Below are 17452 nucleotides of genomic sequence, written 5' to 3' on the forward strand. Positions count from 1 at the left end.
TGAAATAATCATGGGTAATGGGGCCAGCCAAAAGTGTACATGTTTATGATATCATACCTCTGCCGGAATAATCCTACTGCACAGAACAGTTTATTGTAAAAATTAAAACTTGTCGGTAATTTCAACATTTAGTAAACGTTCAAAATAGTATTAAATAACGTCCAAATAAATTCCATAGCTGTGTAGTTCAGGTTATCCCGGCTTCTAGGCTAAATAGGAACACGGTCAGGGCAATCCCTCACAAAAAAAACAAAGAAATAGACCGGACTTATTTCAACATTGATTTATTTTTAAATGAGTAACCTGTAAATGACGAAGTCTTTCTTGTACTACGTCACGATCACCGGATACTTCACCATACTTATGTACAGCATCTTTCTTCGACTTCACCCAAGCATCGAAGTCGCGAACTGCGTTTTGGAAGGTTTCATTTAATGCGCGTTCATAAGTTATCCGGCATTTATCCACTTTAAGCCGCAGATTGTCATATCTGTGATTGAAAATTGAGATGTTATTCCCGATAAACAATATATGTAAAAAAATAAAATGGATTAAGACTTTATAAATGTTAATATACCAAAAACTTGTCTACCTTTGTAAAGCAGCTGTTACTTCTTTTGATAAACGATCAATGTCTTCACCTTGATAAGTGCGACACATAGTGTTCAATCGAGCTTTCAAAGTGTCTACACTTTCTTGAAGGTTGCTCAAAGTTTTCGAAGTATTCTAACATTGAAAAATAAACTTATTTTAACCATTCAAGTGGCTTAATATCACAAAGCGTTCTGTAAGGTAGGTTAACGTACTTGGCATTTCTTTAACATGGCAGTGGCATTGCCAGCTGTTTCACTGTCAAGAGTTTCCCTGTCCAGTGAGTCAGTGAATTGTTCAATGTCCATTTCGTTGAGACGGGACTGAAAGGTTTTAAGCTCGTTGGTAAGTGCTTCTCGCTCTATGCCAAAGCTCTCTTCGTACTGAGTGACTTGCGAGAGTTGAGATTGCAAACTTATCTCTGTCTCGATAAGGTTTCTATCCCAAGTTCGCCATTCTTCTTTAAGACTAAAAATAGAGCCTAAGTCTCAAAACATACAGCAACTTTTTTTGTTAATTAGAAATTTCAAAATACAATAATCGACTTAAAATCATGTTAAAAACATTATTACTATAGTTTGCGTTAAGTCTTCTGCAAAAATATTTTGTTATTAATCTAATTAAGTTGTTTATGCAGTTTTAGTTTAGTTGAAAATTTGCGATATAGGACTCCGTATTTTGCTTTAACCTTTCAATTTCAGTCTTTATGATATCTTTTCCTGAATCAGCCGTGTCCTGTACGACGTGATCTCCGATTTCAAGAGCTGCATCGAATTTCTGTCGACCATACGTTCGGGATGCTTTCAAACTCTGCAAAAAGATAAAAACCAAATTACTGCATTGACAATTCAGTGCGACAAATTAAAAATTCCTCTTAAAACTTTCCGCGACGAGCAAAAGAAAAACAAAGACAATGACTTTTAAAAGATGATGAAGAAGAAACGAATCCGTTAAACGCCCACCTGCACTTTGAGGAGTTTCTTCTGGAGGGCAACTTTATCTTTTCCTCCAGCATCCGACCATCTATCAAGCTCCTCCTTGGCAGAGTTAAGCCAGTCAGTGAAGTCGCGGAAAGCATCATGATAACTTATATGCTCTTCCACGCATCTTTGAAGATAAGAGACTCGATCCATAGCTTGCTCTTTAACTTCATTATATCTCGTCTCAATCGCCTGTGCAATGACGTGTAATTGACTTCATAATGACGTTATAACAATATGCATATATGAGCTAATAACGACATCACTTTCCACGCTTTAACTGATTTTACAACATTCTCAAGTTACGACAGCATCGCTAGAAAGGTGTGCTCGATGATATAATATGCCACAGCAATATCAATACTTGTGGCAATAATATGCAAGCTAAGCCAAACAGACCTGAAATTCGCCTTTACAATTTAACTGTGTCGCTCTGTTACGTAATACGTCCAAAGCTTCAGTATGTGACGCCACATCCTCTTCAATAAGCCTATTACGAAGCAAAGAAACCTAATAAGTTATCGATCTTAAAACAAAGCAATCTGCAAATTTTATTTCAAATATGCCTATACACTGGATGCGAATCGCACGAAAAGCATCACACTCAATGTTTCGGAAAGTGCGATTGACATGGTTGCGTGCATACGTGCGACGACTGGCTGAACAACGCATGCGTTTTCTTGCAATCGCTTTGCGGCGCTGTGACGCAATGGCATCCAGTGTGCAGCAACAAAAGGTAACTATTTAACAACTGTAAACCATCGATAGAGCTCTTTGAACATTTGGTGAAAAATACTGAAAAATCCGAGAGATGTTCAGCAAAAAGAAAAAACAAATTAAGATTTCATTATAGTATAGGGGGGCTTTGCCTGCCATGCTTTTGATTTGCATCTTTTTAATTGTGCTTTGCCATTTATCTTATACTAATGTTTATTTATTGTTTGTTGTTGTTGTGTCGTTGATTGAAAAAAAAACAGAAGATAACTGAACAAATTGTACTTGTATTTCCCCAGCTGGGCCTCTTTGTCTTTTAGATCAGCAGCTAGCACAAGACGACCCTTAAAAAGTGCGTCGTTTTCACATAACCACAAGTCAAGTTCATCGTACGACTGAGTGTACTGCGACCAGTTTGCTACTTGCTGCTCAAGCTGGGAGCGACATTCTTGCAGCTTGTCGCTTAGTTCTTCGTATGTCTCCTTGAGTTCTCGAAGAGATCTATTGAAGAACAAATTGTACTAAATCCAGTCGAGGATGTTATCAGGAAGTAGAAGTATAGCTGTATAGCACTTCCAAGGTTAACATGATTTTGGGACCATCAAGAAGTGAATGAGACGGAAAAAAATAACACATAAAGTCACCACATGAGGAAATAACGACAGTAAGAGAAAGCGTGTATTTTTCTACGTAGCTTCACAATTCCAGAAACAAAGGGCAAGTGTTGGGTACTTACCCGTGAATTACGTCGCGTCCTTCAATGGTGCTGCTGTGGGCAGCCCTCTCACCTTTTCCGAGTGCAATGTTCATTTTTATTTCACCTTCCTGCTTGCTCGAGTGCAACACGTGGATGTCTTGTAATCTAAAACAGGTATCAAGCACAAAATTTTAGAGTTAAGATTCAGGTAGAATGAAAATAAATACTGTATCTAACGTAAAGCAATGTTTTTAGACTTTGGCGTGATAATAGCTTTTTACCTGAGTTCAAGGTCACTTTGGTCGGCAGCCTGCATGCTGGCGTTCATGCAATCTTCCAATTTATTCAAGGCGTTTTGCATCCAAGCCTTGCTTCTTGCCATTGCTTCATCAAACTGCTGATGGTCGTTCATGTTTTGTTCGCAAGTGCGTAGCCGCTCCTAATTACAACAATCAAATTAATTGTCGACGATTGTACATCCTCAAATTTGCGTTGGTATAAGTATTTTTCTTAACAAATATTACGTGTTAGATAACTGTTTTGAACTCTGGTTCTGATTTTATGTCATTATATCAATCTAATGCACCTTGGCTTTCTTGCACAGTCCATGGTACATTGATATAAGCTGATGGGCTTTTCGAGCACTTCCACTTTGAGAAGAATCCCCATCCATTACGTCATAAGCTTGTTGGAGCAAGGTTTCAACTTGGTTGCCTTTGCTGGACAGTTCGGCATTGATATTCTGTGAAGTAATAAATATTGCGGTGGATATAGGCGCACGTTTGACCGAAAAAGACCTGACGGCAATCACAACATCAACTTTCAAAAAACTTCAAATTCGATTGAGATCTTGCACTATATTGTAAATTAGCAATTGGCACACAATATAGACATTTAATATATCTTTAAATGCATCAACCTTTAAAGTTTCATGCTGTTTTGTTTTTTCGTCCAGAGTGTCACGAGGTTCTTCTTCCTCCTGGAGAGACCTTTCAATGACCTTTAGAGAGCGGGCAAGCTCCTTTCGATTGTCCTCCAGCGATCTCAGAACTGCGAGAGATTCCTCCAGGTTGCTGCGGAGATTCTATAAACATAATCGAAAATAACAGCTCAGAACTTTACGGCAATGAAGAAGGAACCAAGTATTAATCAATAACCACTCGGTTAAAACGTTCATAAACTTTTGGTCAAACAAGTAACCTGTAGTTGATCGAGGAACATGTGCCAATCGTCTTTGATGCCTTGAAGTTGCTGTTCAACTGCATCGCCACTCGCCCGAGGAAGCTGGGCGGAAGAACAAGCTTCCCCCGCCGCTATTGCTTGATCGACCCGATTTTGACCATCGTCAATTTTGGCCACAAAGTTTTGAAGTTTCTGAGGCAGAAATAATGATCATTCAGCAAAATCGCTCTGGTAACTAAATCCTTTATGGTATTATACTGTACACCTCGATATAGTCAGTAAACTAACAATGAATCAAATAATCGAGCCAAAGTTAGAAGTTAACAGCTAATCAGAAACATGAAGTTTAAAGTCACCTCCATTTTTTCCTCAAGAGCTGGAACATCTCCTGATGTATCGGAGCAAGCTCCAAGGACTTCTTTTGCTGAACGGAACCAGGAGTAAAAATCTTTTACTGAGTTGTTGAGGTCATCGTCCAGTGAGCTCTCAAGGTTATCAACAACTGAACGCAAGATAAAGAAATAACATCAAGTAAAATAATTAAAACAAATAAAAAAAATTTATAACATGGAAAGCAGGCATTGAAAAAAAAACTTCTTAAACCTATCTTTAAACAATTTTTTCAAACAAGATTTAAAATCTCAAAATAAATGGGTCGTTTTGTAAACTACCTTTCGTGGCAAGTTTAAAAATTTCATCATATTTGGTGGCTAAGTTTGAAACTTTATCTTGGACCGAAGTGAGCTCCGAAGTCTGATATTTCCTGCACAAATTGTTCAAGTGCTCTTTGGTCGACTCAACGTTGTCGCGTTGAGATAAAAGTTCAGCGTGAATATCCTGAAGAGTAGTTGATAAACTTAGACGTTTTTCCCTAAAATCTAAAGTAACTAGCCGTCATCTGCATACTTTGTGCAATGTATACGTCAGCTGCTGGTTGTTTTTTAAGATGAATTAATTACTTTTATAACTTAACGATCTTTTAACTGAGGAAGGAATATGTGGCTCTTACCCTCGACTTTTTCAAGTGTTCGGGCTTAGGGCTTCTCTGCATAGCATTCAATGCTTGTGCTTTGTGATCTAACCAATCCTGAAGTTCCATCACGTATTTCAGCAACATCGACTTTTGTGTTGTGAAATCTTCCAGTTTCAATTGCGCCTAAATATAAATTGTATGACGACTTTTAGATCGAAGTGAACAAACAAGAAGTAGATTTTTAGAAAGCTATGTATGAAGTGTACATTCTATCTATACAGCACTTCGTTACCTGTTTATACGCAGCGGTAGCACGTTCCAATTTTCCCTTCATATTATCATTGACCTGAGCAAGTTCATCCATCTCTCCGACCAAACTCCGTCGTCGCATCGTGTGCATCTCTTGGACTTTTTTCTGTAGCTCCTCATAGTTCTTTTGGTGCCTTTTGGTAAGTGAAAATAATGATTATTATGAAGCAAAATACGCGTTTCTCAATGCGTTTCTTGACTGACTTTTCTATTTCTCCGTGGACTTCCTTTAATTTCCCTTGAAGACCAACAGAATCTTCCAGACTGGAAACAGAGGCATTGAGGTCATTGATGGAGGAGTTAAACCATTCCTCCAGATACTCATCTGCGTGAGCAAGCTCATTCCAGAGAGCAAGTTGTCTCTTCAGACTCTCAAGCACTTCTTCTGTCTTATCTCCAACATCCAGGTATCTTAAATAAAAAGATACAACAATAAAGTCTTCATTCATATATCACACTGTATGAGTTATGACGAAATAAAGTCGACCTCAAAACGTCTCAAGTCAGAATTCAGCCGAAACAGAAGAATCAGGTGATTATAATTTTTACTTCCGAGTTGTCTGTACAGACTTTTCGCATACTTTATATATTTTTATTCCCGTATGTAAGCACAATATTACTTTGCAGTCCTACCCTCTTTGAGATAGTTTCTTTTATAAAGTTGTTCCAACCAACAATTCTATTTCCATACTGCTACTGTGGAATACCACGTAAGGAGATCAACTGAACTATTGAAGCAATTGAAACTTTGTCATCAAAATTTTACCTGTCCACCATTTCTTCGAGGTGGGTGTTGATGTAAGTGGCGTCTGATACGAGCTGTTTCTTAGCTTCAGCCGCAACTAACTTGCCTTTGTAAGTCAATTCATCCATCAGCGGTTGTTTCTCGTCCAATTCCTTCTTCAACGCCTGATTGAGAAATTGTGAAATTTGGAGTCGGACGTCAAAAGCAAAAAAAAGTAATAATTTCAGCTTGAGAAAATAAAAACCTCAAACAAAAACAGCGGTTACACAATATTCAAAACTGACCGGAAATGCGCGGTTGAAGCGATATAAACAAGACTATATGTATGTCCAGTCCATTAAAATCATTATTCACTACCGATACCTCTAATTTGGTCAGGTGGCGTTTCACTTCTTCTGCACTGAAATGGCGTGGTGCTTCCGCAGCAGACGCCAGATTCTCCGAATGTGCCAGTATGCGTTGAACTTCGGCGTCGGTCTGCTGATAGTCCCGCAACAAGGTAGCAAGCTTTGTTAATTGGCTGTGGCGTTCGTCAATCAACCCTTTCGTGTCTTCCCAAGTCATTTCAACCAACTTCAAATGCTCTGCGGAAATGAAAGTAAATGCTACAATCAAAACACAACTTCGAGGAGATGTAATTATATCAAGAAATGAACCTACCTTTCGCAATGCTTTCTTGTGAAGGATCAACCTCGGCCAAATGCTTTCCCTTGCTTTGCAAACCTGTTAGCTCGTATTTCTTCTGTTCAAGTTCTTCCTGTAAAAAGAGTAAGTACACTGTTTTAACGTTTAAGCAAATGAAACAGATGTTTACCTAAACCTGCCAGTTGTCTTTATAATAAACGGCATGTTGTTCAAAATGACATTCATAATTATTACGTCATGCAAATCAATGCAACAACAAAAATGCTACTTTTAAAACAGGGGTCGGGAACCTTTTTGGCTAAGGGAGCCATGAAAGCTACATATTTTTAATTGTATTTCCTTAAGAGTCATATTATATTTTTCAACACTTAATGCAACTAAACGTTTGCATTTTTAAGCAAAACCAACAATATTAGACAACGGTAAATGTCTGAATTTACTGAATTGGTTGGTTGTTACGTTATCGAAGATTACAGAAAAGGTTTTATTCGTAACAATCGTGCTAAGAAATGCCAGCTTAGATTTATCTACGAGCCAGATGCCGTCATCAAAAGAGCCACATCTGGCTCGCGAGCCATAGGTTCCCGACCTCTGTTTTAAAACCATGTAGGTTATGCATATGAAAAATGCGTTAAAAATATCGTGCAGGAAACAAGGTAGCCCTAAACGGCAAACTGCATCTATTTTGAATGCTGTAACGTAACGTAGAACAGTTATTTGAGTCATTGCGAGTGCTTACATAAATACAACAGCGCAAATGATTAGTTCAGCACACGATTATGTTGTCAGTAAAGACAACACGCCAAAGAACAGAATCATTTCATAAATGTTTTTTATGAGCTTAAATGGTGCAACATATCTATTACCATAGCGACAGCAGAAAATGAAAACTGTGGAAAACAAATTATACGAACCTTTAATCGATCATACAGCTTTATAAATTCTTGGAGTTTATCGTGTGAGATGATGTCAATGCCAATGTCAATTTCAGCTCTTTCTTCAAGGTCTTCAACGGCTTTCAACAACTTTTCTTTCCTAAAAAAAATATCACATTTTAACAAAATTGAGAAGCCCTCGGTCCAAAAGTCTACTTTATAAGTTGCAACAAAGCAGAAGAGATCTTTTGGTGACATCTTTTATTATGAACACGCTAACATGGCGAATTGATAAAATATCCAACATTTGAAATATTGAAATGATCGTCTATTACTATGCCTTGAGTGCACAAAACGCATTTATCTTATAAACAATACTTAAATTTGTGTTCCCATCCAGAATTGCAATTTTTATTTTTCAAAAATTTCAAGGTTAGGTGAAATGATAATTTATTCTAACTTGTATTATGTAACATAACAATTACTCCGGTACAAGGATAAATCTACCTGTCGAGAAATCCTTGCCAAATGCTGTCAACTTCATCGAAATGTTCTTGTTTTATGGCGACCTCACTTTGAATCATGTCGCACCTTGCCAATAAGCGATTCAAATAACCTTTTACTGTTGTCCTCTGTCGTGCAAGGGCGCCGTCAAGTGTGGTAAGCTGTGCTTGTTGCAGGATAGGATCTAATCCAATGCCGAGCCTGGGAAATGCACATAAAAGTCAGTCACACCATTATCATAACATAAGCACTATACAGCGTGGATATATGAAACGACGTTGACACGACGGACTGCTTTTCTAATTTGTAAAGGGTTATTATGAAAAGATCTAACCTATAGCGCCTTCGAGTAGAACTTTCATTCTACATTATTTTGTATTAAACTATCATTGTTAAACTGAATTATGCCGTACTAAAAATGTATTTATTTTGTCCTAGTTATATAGAGAGCATCAATACCGGGAACATTCCATTTTAAGCCGATCCAGTTCCTGCGATTCTTTTTGCCATTTTATCAACTCCTCCGATGACATGACAGCACCTTTGACCTTCTCTTCGAGTCGTTCAAGCGTAGCATGCAAAGCCTGGGCGCTTTGATGAAAAACAGATAACTTGTCCAATGCCTCTTCCCTAGCTGACACAACTTCACAAACTCTGCCAAGGAACTTCGTACATTCCGTGTATCTATGAAGCATTAAAAGTTTCATTCTTTTTGTCAAAATTAAGCATTTCAGACAGAACTGGTGCAGTGTAAAAGTGACAAAATGTGATGTATTTTAATGCGCAGTACAGTAAAAACACAAACATCAACAAAAAAACCGATGGCATCTGAGATCAACTATGAAACTGCCCCAGAACCCATATTTTTTTATAGCAAGTGTCCCTCATAACACAATGCTCAACTATTTGTGCACATTAACCACCTTGATATCAGTGTTTTCCTCTCCTTGGCATCGCACATTGTCCGCAGATCTTCCAGGTGGGATGCAAGGGATCGGTAGTCATCCTGGTGAGCTTCAATTTCATCTCGTTGCTCCTGTAACAAAAAAGTAAGCTCCTGTATTGGATTTGTCGTATTTAAAAAAAAACGAAACCTTCAAAGACAGAAACTGTTTACAAAACACTAACATACACTACTTAAAAATTCAAAAATAGATTACGTATAGATTATTATAGAAGAATATTCTATTCCAAAGGAACGCCTTTTGGCGTCAATTGTATCTGTTGTTTATGGAAAAGTCAATATTTAAGAGGACGTATAAAGTTGAACTTGACGGCATAAATATATGAATTGATGAAAACAACAGCAACTAGTAATTGGTACCATGGTACCAATTAGTGTACCAGACGAAAAAGAGTAGGAACGAATAAACAACTGACAACAGACCGAACAAGGTATATTTATGAATAACCGCAGAGCATAAAATTCCTCGAAGGATGTATCGAAGTGCACAATCACGTCCACAAATGACGTGATTGTGCAGCGCGTTTTCCCAAGTAATTAAACCCAGTCGACCTTGTTCTTGGACGAAATTTCGTTAAACCATAGTGCACCGGCGGAAAGTCCCGCGTACAGTTAATATCACATGTTTTACTTTCGTGACCAGTTTGGAATGTTTGACGCAACACGCATTCGGCTTACGTAATTTTTGAATTCACACACCTCAAAGAAACTAACACAACTGCAGGCTGTGGTTTTTAAGGAAATTAGTTTCATCTAAGTATACAATAATGCCTTTGTTAAACGTGCATACACCGCTGACACAAAAACCAAAAATCTTTATTCCAAGCGTATTTATCGGGTTCACAACCACACTAGAATATAATTTAAATATAGCAAAACTGTGCAGTGTTGACAGAGGATCTCTATTGCCTGTATGTTAATACAAGCTGTTCTGCATAAAGGTATTTCGAGGCATACGGAAGGAAATGATACGATGTGCCGATGCATTATTAAATGCGACCTAAAGTAACCCAATGATGGTTCGACAAATCGTAACAAAAATGGTTTTGTGACGACACCAGTGAACATATGTGTAGGTTAGCACAGTACACCTCAGACGTAGCTGACAAAGTACTGAAAACGGTAACATAAACATAAGCAATTCCATACAAATCTCGAACCATTTGATGCGATCAACACTTTTCCACGTCGAGTGAAAGCACTGTGGCGGTACCATATTAAAACCAACTAGAACAAAAATTCCTGAAGAACGACTAAAAGAGTTCCAACAACGCAACGTTTCCAAAATATTATCTATATGACCTTGTATCAAGGATATTTGGTTCGATACTCCACAGGCATTGTAGATAACGTTTGAGCAAAGTCCATTAAAGATAATGTATCATAAAGGGTAAGATATCTATTGTAGTGATGATGACAATCACATAACTAATCTCAGTTTTCAAATACTTTAACCATACAATTAATCCACATATCATGTAAGTACATTCCCGCTACACCACAATACTTAGATGTGGTACAGTCACGGGCAAACAATCTACAGTACCTAAATTAGCTGACATATGAAAATAAATGAAATGGCCTTAAATGAGCTAGAAAAAATCTGCATCGAATCGTGCTTACAGTTGTGTTTAGAAGATGTGGCAATAACCAATACAGATAGTTACCAGGACACCTGGCGTAGTTATCAAAGCGGCCCGCAGCATAGATAGTTACGCTTTTTTAAAACCAGTGGGCAGACAGGCAAGGTTACGTTAGCCTAACAATAGTGTGTTCACGGTGTTCCTTCACAACAACGTCACTTAGCTGTGCGAAATATTGAGCAAAGAGAAAATGAAAGCAGAGTGTCATTCATCTTTGCCAAGGACTGATAGACTGTAGTAAATATCTGATGTCTACCATAGGCACAGGAAATTGTCTTTGCTCTTGTCTTAAAATTAACTAAGGCACAAGCTAGTTGCAGTAGCATCGGCGGATGGAATTGGATAAAACAACAGGAAGCATATTGCACGTTTGTCTGGTTGATTGATTACGTTTAATGACATGCCGCTGCCGATCGATCAAAATCTTCGTCTTGCGCTCCGCAAATGTTGTATTGCAACAAACACTTGAGTGTTCATTCTTAAATGAAAAATACACTCTTGTATTGTTAATACAATACAGCATGACAAATTAGAAAGCGCTGTGGGAACTATTACAAAGCATTTCAAACAAAAACGTACGTTCACGTTTAATTCAATACGGCAAACAATAAATTGATTTAGCCTGTCCATGATATAACGTATACCTACGTTCGCTAATAAGTTCGTCGCTCGCTAAAAAGAAGTCTGCGCGTGCGTGTCGGTCGATTTCAACGTAAAAACCCTTCTCTTTTTATATTCTTTTAGACTCTAAAATTTAGAGGACAATGACACCGGCATTCCGTGACCCATAGTAACCTATTGAGCCCATTGACTGCTCCTCGTTTCAAATTGAGGCGTGTTTAGTTTAGGAAGGACGTTTACAATAAGCGTCTTAGTTGTAGTAGTTAGGATTCACCAGCTAAAGTATCAAAACCTGGCAGTACAAAAGTAGTTGGAAACAGAGACGCGATTATTATTGCTCAGAAACACTAAGTACTGTATGTATAGGTCCTGTTGCTGGCAGTGAAGCGCTCGCCAGTATACAAAATATGTTAAGTATACGCGGGTTAACAAGCGATTGTCTCAGAGTAAAACATGTTAAGCAACTCTACGATGGGAGCGTGGGAGTTGGGTAGTGTTACATAGGCACAAGTTAAACACTTTAAGTTGTTAAATAAACTAAAGTGTGCTCAGTTTAAGGAAGTTGCACATCCTTTGAAATACTGTTAGTAACGCGTACAAGAAAAAACATTGCTACTAAAGTGATTGTAACCACAAAAGCTTCGTAAAAAAAATTGTAACAAAATCGACCGTAAAGTGCTAAGCTTTGAGTTTAATGTGGAACTGATATCAGTAAGTTACAAGAAGCAGATAAGGAAAGCTTACGTGGTAGTTGTTCTCACGAGCAAATCTTGTTCGTTGTAACCCAGCCAAAAGCGTAAAAAATTTCGGTATACAGTATCAGATAACATGTATCTAGTAATACTGATACGCGAGTGGTCGAACTTTTTTTACTACCAGTTGGAAAATATGGTGTGCGGATGCGGGTACTACACACCCATAACTACTGTATAATATTAACCTCAGACAACAGGCATGAACGTTTTAAATTTCGTTGAAACCTTTGTTATTTTAAAGAAGAAATAATGACGTAACAATACGTAAAACCTTCCAAAACTGTACTTCAGGTGATTAGCCAGCGGGTGAGCAACTGTTGGACACGTGGGCTAGGTTTCTTGTTTGTAAGGTGTTGACTGTTACCAGCAAGCAATTTCAAGGATTAACTCTGACCTACAGCCTGGCAATAATGAAGATTTTTAGACCAGATGCATTAGCCTTTACTGTATGGATATGTCTGTTATCACCAGGAATCACAGAAGTGGCAAACAGTAAGTGAAAATCCGCAGGTCCCTAAACAGTAACGGGCCAGATGTCGCATATTCTTCCTTGCATCGCTGGTATAGGTTTCTCGTTTCAGTTACTTTACTTATGGCGGGTATTGAAAACGCAAGCCTTCAAAAACTACCAGTTATATATATACAGTATATATCATCACTTTATGAATATCATTTTATGTGCTTTAAAACTGCGCACCACTTATGTTTTTGTTTTCCCATGAGTGGTTTACTAGTGACCGTGGAAAGAGGAACTAAACTAAGTAGTTAATAATCGAGCAGATGTTTCATAGCCCAGAAAAAACGTTTCGCCTTGTGGCATTGTAGTAAACACATCACACGTAACAAAAATATTAAAAGCCATATGAAGCGCAGCCGCCACAGCATTGTTGATTTTTGACCTGTTCAATACACAATAAACATCAGTGAACGAACACGGCCATATGTATAATTGTTTTGTTTTACAGTACATTCGTAGAATGTACCACCGCATGTACCATAATCGCACCAGTTGTATGTATGTGTATAGTAATATACATAAGCCTCCATCCAGCTATGTACGTTTTACAGTATATGTACAGTAAACAATGTTTATAAATGCTTTTGTTTGTTAAACAAATATTGATGATGCTATTAAGCGAAAGTATAGTTTTTGTTACTATGACTATCGCTAATACATCGCAGTTATTCTAAAAAGCTGAACCGTATCACTAACTTTAATGTGGATCCTGTATTAATCGAAACTTTGTAAAGTAAATATGTTTTCTCATATTTTTTGAATGTGTAGTATAAGATAGAAGTTTTCGTTTTTAGTTGTGGCCAATGAATGTTAAATATGAAGTAACCAGGGCGGTATCTTTAATAATCGGGTAGTAACTTAAAAAAATAACCAATTCAGCAACGTAATTGGCTGTTGAGTAACTTTGCGCTTAATATGGAAGAATGCGTAATTGAGCTGTGCCCGCCTTGCGTCAACGAAACTACGCCACAGAAAAAGGGAAAGTTACGACCTCCAAACTGGTTGCGTTAACCGGTTGGCTGGCGAAGAAGTTCATATCACATTACTTTTTTACAAGTATGACGTAATACCAGTGGCGTGAGTATGGCGCGATCCATTCATGAATAATTTATAAACAATTCCAGTTGGTATGGGTTTTCCACAAACAAATACTTATTTCCCTACTTCTGAAAACTCGATTTGTTTAAATTGTAATATCGTTTCAAAATTGCTTTCCAGGGACATGCACACAATTGGAATTTGAATGCGTTTTTCCTTATATATCAGACGGCATTGAGCATTATTCTTGTGTCAGTGCCACGGGAGGTCCTTGGTGCAAAATTAGAGATAGAATCACTCTGAACAAAAAAGGATTCGACTGGGATCGTTGTGTTGAGAAATGCCCAGAATCTAAAGGTATGTTATGAGACAAGTTGAAAATGATGGCTTGAAACGTAGACGACGTCAAGAAATTTGTGCGGCGCTTCCACACAGATTTGAACCCAGAAGTCTACGAAACTGCCACACGTAAACTAATGTCTGTAGGATATCATGGTATTTAACCAATATTTTTACAGAAGTAAGATGTACAAAGGAAGGACACCAATGCCGCTTTCCATTCGTTTACAAGGGTGTCAACCACACAACATGTCTAGCTTACAGCAGTTACTTCAGCGATTACACATGGTGCCCTACAGTTGACGATTACCAAGGTAAGGGTGAAGGCGTGGATTGGGGTAAATGCGTTCCATCGTGTCCAGAAGGTGGACCTAAGACCACTCCTACAACTTCAACGACAAATCCTGTCATTACTACTACAAGTGCGACTTCAACTACGACAACAACAAGTGCACCTTCAACTACAACAACAACTAGTGCGACTTCAACTACAACAACAACAAGTGCACCTTCGACTACAACAACAACAAGTGCACCTTCAACTACAACAACAACTAGTGCTCCTTCAACTACGACAACAACTAGTGCACCTTCAACTACGACAACAACAAGTGCCCCTTCAACTACGACAACAACAAGTGCACCTTCAACTACGACAACAACAAGTGCACCTTCAACTACGACAACAACAAGTTCACCTTCAACTACAACAACAAGTGCACCTTCAACTACAACAACAACTAGTGCACCTTCAACTACAACAACAACTAGTGCACCTTCAACTACAACAACAACTAGTGCACCTTCAACTACAACAACAACTAGTGCACCTTCAACTACAACAACAACAAGTGCGCCTTTAAAATCAGCAAAACCTTCCATTTCGGCAGCAAGCAGTCCTACAGAGGTCCTTAATCTTGTAACAAAAATTGTCAAGCATTCAACAACAACCAGCGTGGTTTCAGCTGAAACGAAGATATCTAAACAATTCTCTGGATCAACTATCACATCTCAATCGGCTGTAAAATCTAAGAATGATGTAGCTTTACCCAACTCCAAGTCATATGAATCAAAAGCATCTTCAACCTTGTCGATGAAAGTCAGAACGAAATTTGGCACTACAACCAAGAAAACAGTTAAAGAAGACGTTACTCCTCTACAACCCAACGGAAAAATGTCAACGGTTGGTGAAAATGCCAGGATGTCCATCGATTCTGCAGACGGTGAGCAATTACATTCATATTGTAAGTGGTAACTTTTCTGAAAGGCTTTTTAACATTATTTTGACAATCTCTTTAGATCGATCAGTCGAGGAAGTCCCTGCTATGAACAGAAAGGAACAAGGCAACAGCAACAATACTGAAGGTTTTTATTTACCACAAAATAGCATTGAATGACTTCATTGACCCAGCAGTTTAATAAAGCTCTCTATTACTCGGCAGCCTCAACACTAGAAGTGACAAATGCTCCGAATAAGAATGGAAAATATGCGCTTATAATCATAATCATAGTCGTCAGTTTGCTGTTGCTGCTCGTCGGCCTTCTACTTGGACTAATACGATTAAGGCAAGTCAGACAAACTGAGCACGAACTGTTCCTACAAAGATTCCATAATTTCTATGCAAACTTTATCAAAATGTTATTTCGTTTACGACAGGCGAACCCGTGTGAGCAAACACAGGGGTCATAGAACAGATAATGGCGTAAATAAGGACGTTGCCATTCCTATGGTAGACTCGTCAAAAAATGTCTCCACAAAGGTATCATTTTCTGTAGAGAGTATTTCTGATACATTTGATATACACAATAATTTATTTGATCTGATATGTGCATTCTGTTATTTTCTAATTCAGGAAAACCAAATTCCCGAAGAAGAATCACTTCTCCAGAATAAACCCGACGCGAACAAGACAACACCGACTGCACATTGTACGTCGAGTAGCGACTCGGGATTTGGAAGCCATGCTGATGTGGTGAACAGCTGAGAACTAGATAGTACCGAATGGTGTTTTAGAGATGCAAGCGCAGAGCTTCGCTTGCGTTACTTGTAAACAACATCGCGCATCATTGCTGTGCGTTCCCACTCATATATTTAATATTTATGCAACTGCCGCACAACTCGAAATTCGATCGGCGGACACTGTGTTAGTAGGCTACTGTGCTTGAATCTTATGACCTCCTTAAACGCATTATTTAAGATGATGATGTTAAATGTGTTTACCAGCTCCGTCACTAACGGATAAATTCGTTTTGTTTTGTTCAATGTGTTCGATTGTGATTAATGATGATCATACATTTGAATTGCTCGCAGCATGAAAGTTGAATTGTTTTCTTTGAAGTTCTTTCGTTTCCTTCGCTCACTTTTTCGTTACAAATAGTCATACCGGACTTGTCGTCTTATCAGCAAATATAGACCAAGTTAAAATATGTGCAGTTCTAAAATTTCTCAGAAAAACCTCAATGGGAGTTAAAGTTTTACAAACATTTACCAGCAGCCATTGTTTAGTTTAATTTGGCTGAAAGAAGTCTGGTAGAGAATCACAATTGAGTGTACAGCAGCACCTTCATATTTAATTATTTGTGTTTTTATAATTTCAAGCAACTTTTTACCCCAACATTTACTCAACAATTTCGCCTGTTACCAGCAGGCTTTGTGATGACGAACAGGGCATAGCAAAATATTTTTGAACCACACATTAAAACATTCACTGCACAGGAAAGTCCGCTATTGGCTTGAATAGTGGACGAGGCGAAAGGTACATAACTGGGACTTTGTTGTATATATAGAAACAGCAAGATAATGATATATTTAGAAACAACAACATAATGTAGTACGACTGTAAAGTTTTTAAATCAAGTAGTGACTAAGTCAATAACTATTGTATAAATCTTTTAGCTTCGATAATTCGTACTTTAATTTTCGGGACCTTGCAAATATGTGAGATTCGAAGGTTTTCAATTATAGTAGTGTAGACTAGAACATTACTTATGAATAATTTGATAGGCAATTAAATACGGAATGACGTTGACCAATGGAGAAGTGGATTGAAAGTAATGTGCTGAGAAATGCTAAGATTAAAACTGTAGGTTTTGTAAACAAATTAAGGTCGAAAAATTCGCTGAAGTTATACACGACGATACTTCGAAAATTGGGAAGTCTAACCCCAAAACTTCAAGCAACTTAAAGTGTGACTTGCTGTCATATTTGCAAAAATTTGTAACTCGCAAAACTACTAGCTATAGGGGAAATAAATTAACTAAATAACACAAACATACCGCGGTTTTTATATAGATAAATTTTTATAAAAGTAATTTGAAGTTAGCTTCATAAATTTGTACACTCGCGGCCCTGTAGTTAAC

At 37.9% G+C, this 17452-nt stretch overlaps 2 protein-coding genes across 9 annotated transcripts in view; one reads left to right on the forward strand and one right to left on the reverse strand.

Moving 5' to 3' along the window:
- Positions 1–17452, reverse strand: part of LOC143461625 (nesprin-1-like) — a 129110-nt gene that overhangs the window by 45156 nt on the left and 66502 nt on the right. For all 8 annotated transcript variants that reach the window (XM_076959403.1, XM_076959401.1, XM_076959402.1 and 5 more), the window contains 24 exons: positions 9139–9251; positions 8675–8899; positions 8219–8416; positions 7751–7871; positions 6852–6948; positions 6555–6775; positions 6213–6355; positions 5651–5857; positions 5430–5580; positions 5174–5320; positions 4836–5001; positions 4521–4666; positions 4183–4356; positions 3902–4066; positions 3569–3724; positions 3264–3421; positions 3022–3147; positions 2571–2786; positions 1971–2061; positions 1554–1763; positions 1280–1401; positions 807–1059; positions 593–726; positions 304–490 (listed from right to left, as the gene is read on the reverse strand). In XM_076959403.1, coding sequence (XP_076815518.1) covers positions 304–490; positions 593–726; positions 807–1059; positions 1280–1401; positions 1554–1763; positions 1971–2061; positions 2571–2786; positions 3022–3147; positions 3264–3421; positions 3569–3724; positions 3902–4066; positions 4183–4356; positions 4521–4666; positions 4836–5001; positions 5174–5320; positions 5430–5580; positions 5651–5857; positions 6213–6355; positions 6555–6775; positions 6852–6948; positions 7751–7871; positions 8219–8416; positions 8675–8899; positions 9139–9251 — 3927 coding nt within the window. The remainder of the gene's footprint in view (positions 1–303; positions 491–592; positions 727–806; positions 1060–1279; positions 1402–1553; positions 1764–1970; positions 2062–2570; positions 2787–3021; positions 3148–3263; positions 3422–3568; positions 3725–3901; positions 4067–4182; positions 4357–4520; positions 4667–4835; positions 5002–5173; positions 5321–5429; positions 5581–5650; positions 5858–6212; positions 6356–6554; positions 6776–6851; positions 6949–7750; positions 7872–8218; positions 8417–8674; positions 8900–9138; positions 9252–17452) is intronic.
- On the forward strand, positions 12469–16519 carry LOC143461627 (uncharacterized). The gene is made up of 7 exons (XM_076959408.1): positions 12469–12690; positions 13934–14110; positions 14272–15315; positions 15392–15457; positions 15535–15658; positions 15750–15852; positions 15946–16519. Exons 1-7 carry the CDS (start codon positions 12609–12611, stop codon positions 16075–16077), a joined length of 1728 nt encoding a protein of 575 aa, XP_076815523.1. The 5' UTR covers positions 12469–12608; the 3' UTR covers positions 16078–16519.

Source organism: Clavelina lepadiformis, chromosome 6 (genome assembly GCF_947623445.1).
Source record: "Clavelina lepadiformis chromosome 6, kaClaLepa1.1, whole genome shotgun sequence".
Classification (NCBI taxonomy): domain Eukaryota; kingdom Metazoa; phylum Chordata; class Ascidiacea; order Aplousobranchia; family Clavelinidae; genus Clavelina; species Clavelina lepadiformis.

Bases quoted from the DNA above. Each gene is read 5' to 3' on its own strand.
- LOC143461627 (XM_076959408.1), top strand. From the start codon at position 12,609: ATGAAGATTTTTAGACCAGATGCATTAGCCTTTACTGTATGGATATGT. The intron at 15,659-15,749 runs GCAAGTCAGACA...CGTTTACGACAG, and splicing joins CTTGGACTAATACGATTAAG to GCGAACCCGTGTGAGCAAAC. The intron at 15,853-15,945 runs GTATCATTTTCT...TTTCTAATTCAG, and splicing joins CAAAAAATGTCTCCACAAAG to GAAAACCAAATTCCCGAAGA.